General features: G+C 61.2%; 1 protein-coding gene across 1 annotated transcript in view; it reads right to left on the minus strand.

The window, feature by feature from the left end:
* Positions 1 to 331: 331 nt before the first annotated feature.
* The window catches only part of LOC122546632 (F-box/LRR-repeat protein 19-like), a gene marked incomplete at its 3' end in the record, with an annotated part of 10,547 nt that continues 9,740 nt past the window's right edge, over positions 332 to 1,138 (minus strand). The window contains exons 2-3 of the mRNA XM_043685303.1: positions 973 to 1,136; positions 332 to 515 (exon numbers count right to left, since the gene is read on the minus strand). Of these exons, the coding sequence (XP_043541238.1) occupies positions 332 to 515; positions 973 to 1,136 (348 nt within the window). The remainder of the gene's footprint in view (positions 516 to 972; positions 1,137 to 1,138) is intronic.

Below are 1,138 nucleotides of genomic sequence, written 5' to 3' on the forward strand. Positions count from 1 at the left end.
GGGGAGCACCATCCCCACCCACTGGGCAGGGAGAGTTACTGCATGGAGAGGGAACACTGTCACCACCCACTGGGCAGGGAGAGTTACTGCAGGGAGAGGGAACACCATCCCCACCCTCTGGGCAGGGAGAGTTACTGCAGGGAGGGGGAGCACCATCCCCACCCACTGGGCAGGGAGAGTTACTGCAGGGAGAGGGAGCACCATCCCCACCCACTGGGCAGGGAGAGTTACTGCAGGGAGGGGGAGCACCATCCCCACCCACTGGGCAGGGAGAGTTAGTGCAGGGGGTGGCCACTGTATCCCTGTAAAATCCCTGTGCTCTCCCCTTTACCCCGTCCGCCTCCGGTTCCTACCTGGCCGAGTGTCACTCGGAGGGGAGATGAGCTCACGGAGGTGCGAGTCCTTCATGTCCTCGACCCAGCGAAGATCGAGGAGCCTCAGGCAGGAACAACTGGCAGAGCACAGGGCGGAAACCGAGGACCAGGAACACCCCGACAGGATCAGCTCCTTCAGGCCTGGGCCGAGGGAGAAGGGAACAGGGACACGGAGGTCAGACTCTCGGCTTTCACAAACTTCCCTGTCCCCCCCCCGCTCCCTGCCAATTCCCCATCCTCCACCTCCTTTCTAATTCTGCTGTGTGTCCCCCCTCTTGTACCATTCCTCCATCTCCCACCCAACCTCTGTGTTCCATCTCCCTCCACTGCCCCCATCTTTCAGTCTCCTTCCTACGCACGAGGGTCAGGAGGAGTGGGGACGGAGGGAGGGTGAGGGGGAATAGGGGGAGGGAGGGAGGGAAGGTGGGTGAGGGCGCTGATGATGGGAGGGAGGGCGAGGGGAAATGGGGGGAGGATGGAGAACGAGGAGGTAGTGGAGGAGGATCCAAAGCGAGTGCCGCGGATGGATGGGAGGGTGGGTGGGTGAGCTGGCCTCTCCCTCTGCCCTCGTACCCGTTATGACTCTCCCATCTCTCACCCTGCAGCCGGTTAATGAGCCACATGAGCTGCTTCTTGGAGATACTGGTCCAGCTGAGGTCCAGGGTAATGGGCTGTCTCCTGATGATCCCACTCAGCATGGCCGGAGTGATCGACTTCTGCCTGCTCAGGTCAATCTTGGTCCATAACTGTTTATCACAGCACCT

This window comes from Chiloscyllium plagiosum, unplaced genomic scaffold (genome assembly GCF_004010195.1).
Source record: "Chiloscyllium plagiosum isolate BGI_BamShark_2017 unplaced genomic scaffold, ASM401019v2 scaf_88464, whole genome shotgun sequence".
NCBI classification, from domain to species: Eukaryota; Metazoa; Chordata; class Chondrichthyes; order Orectolobiformes; family Hemiscylliidae; genus Chiloscyllium; species Chiloscyllium plagiosum.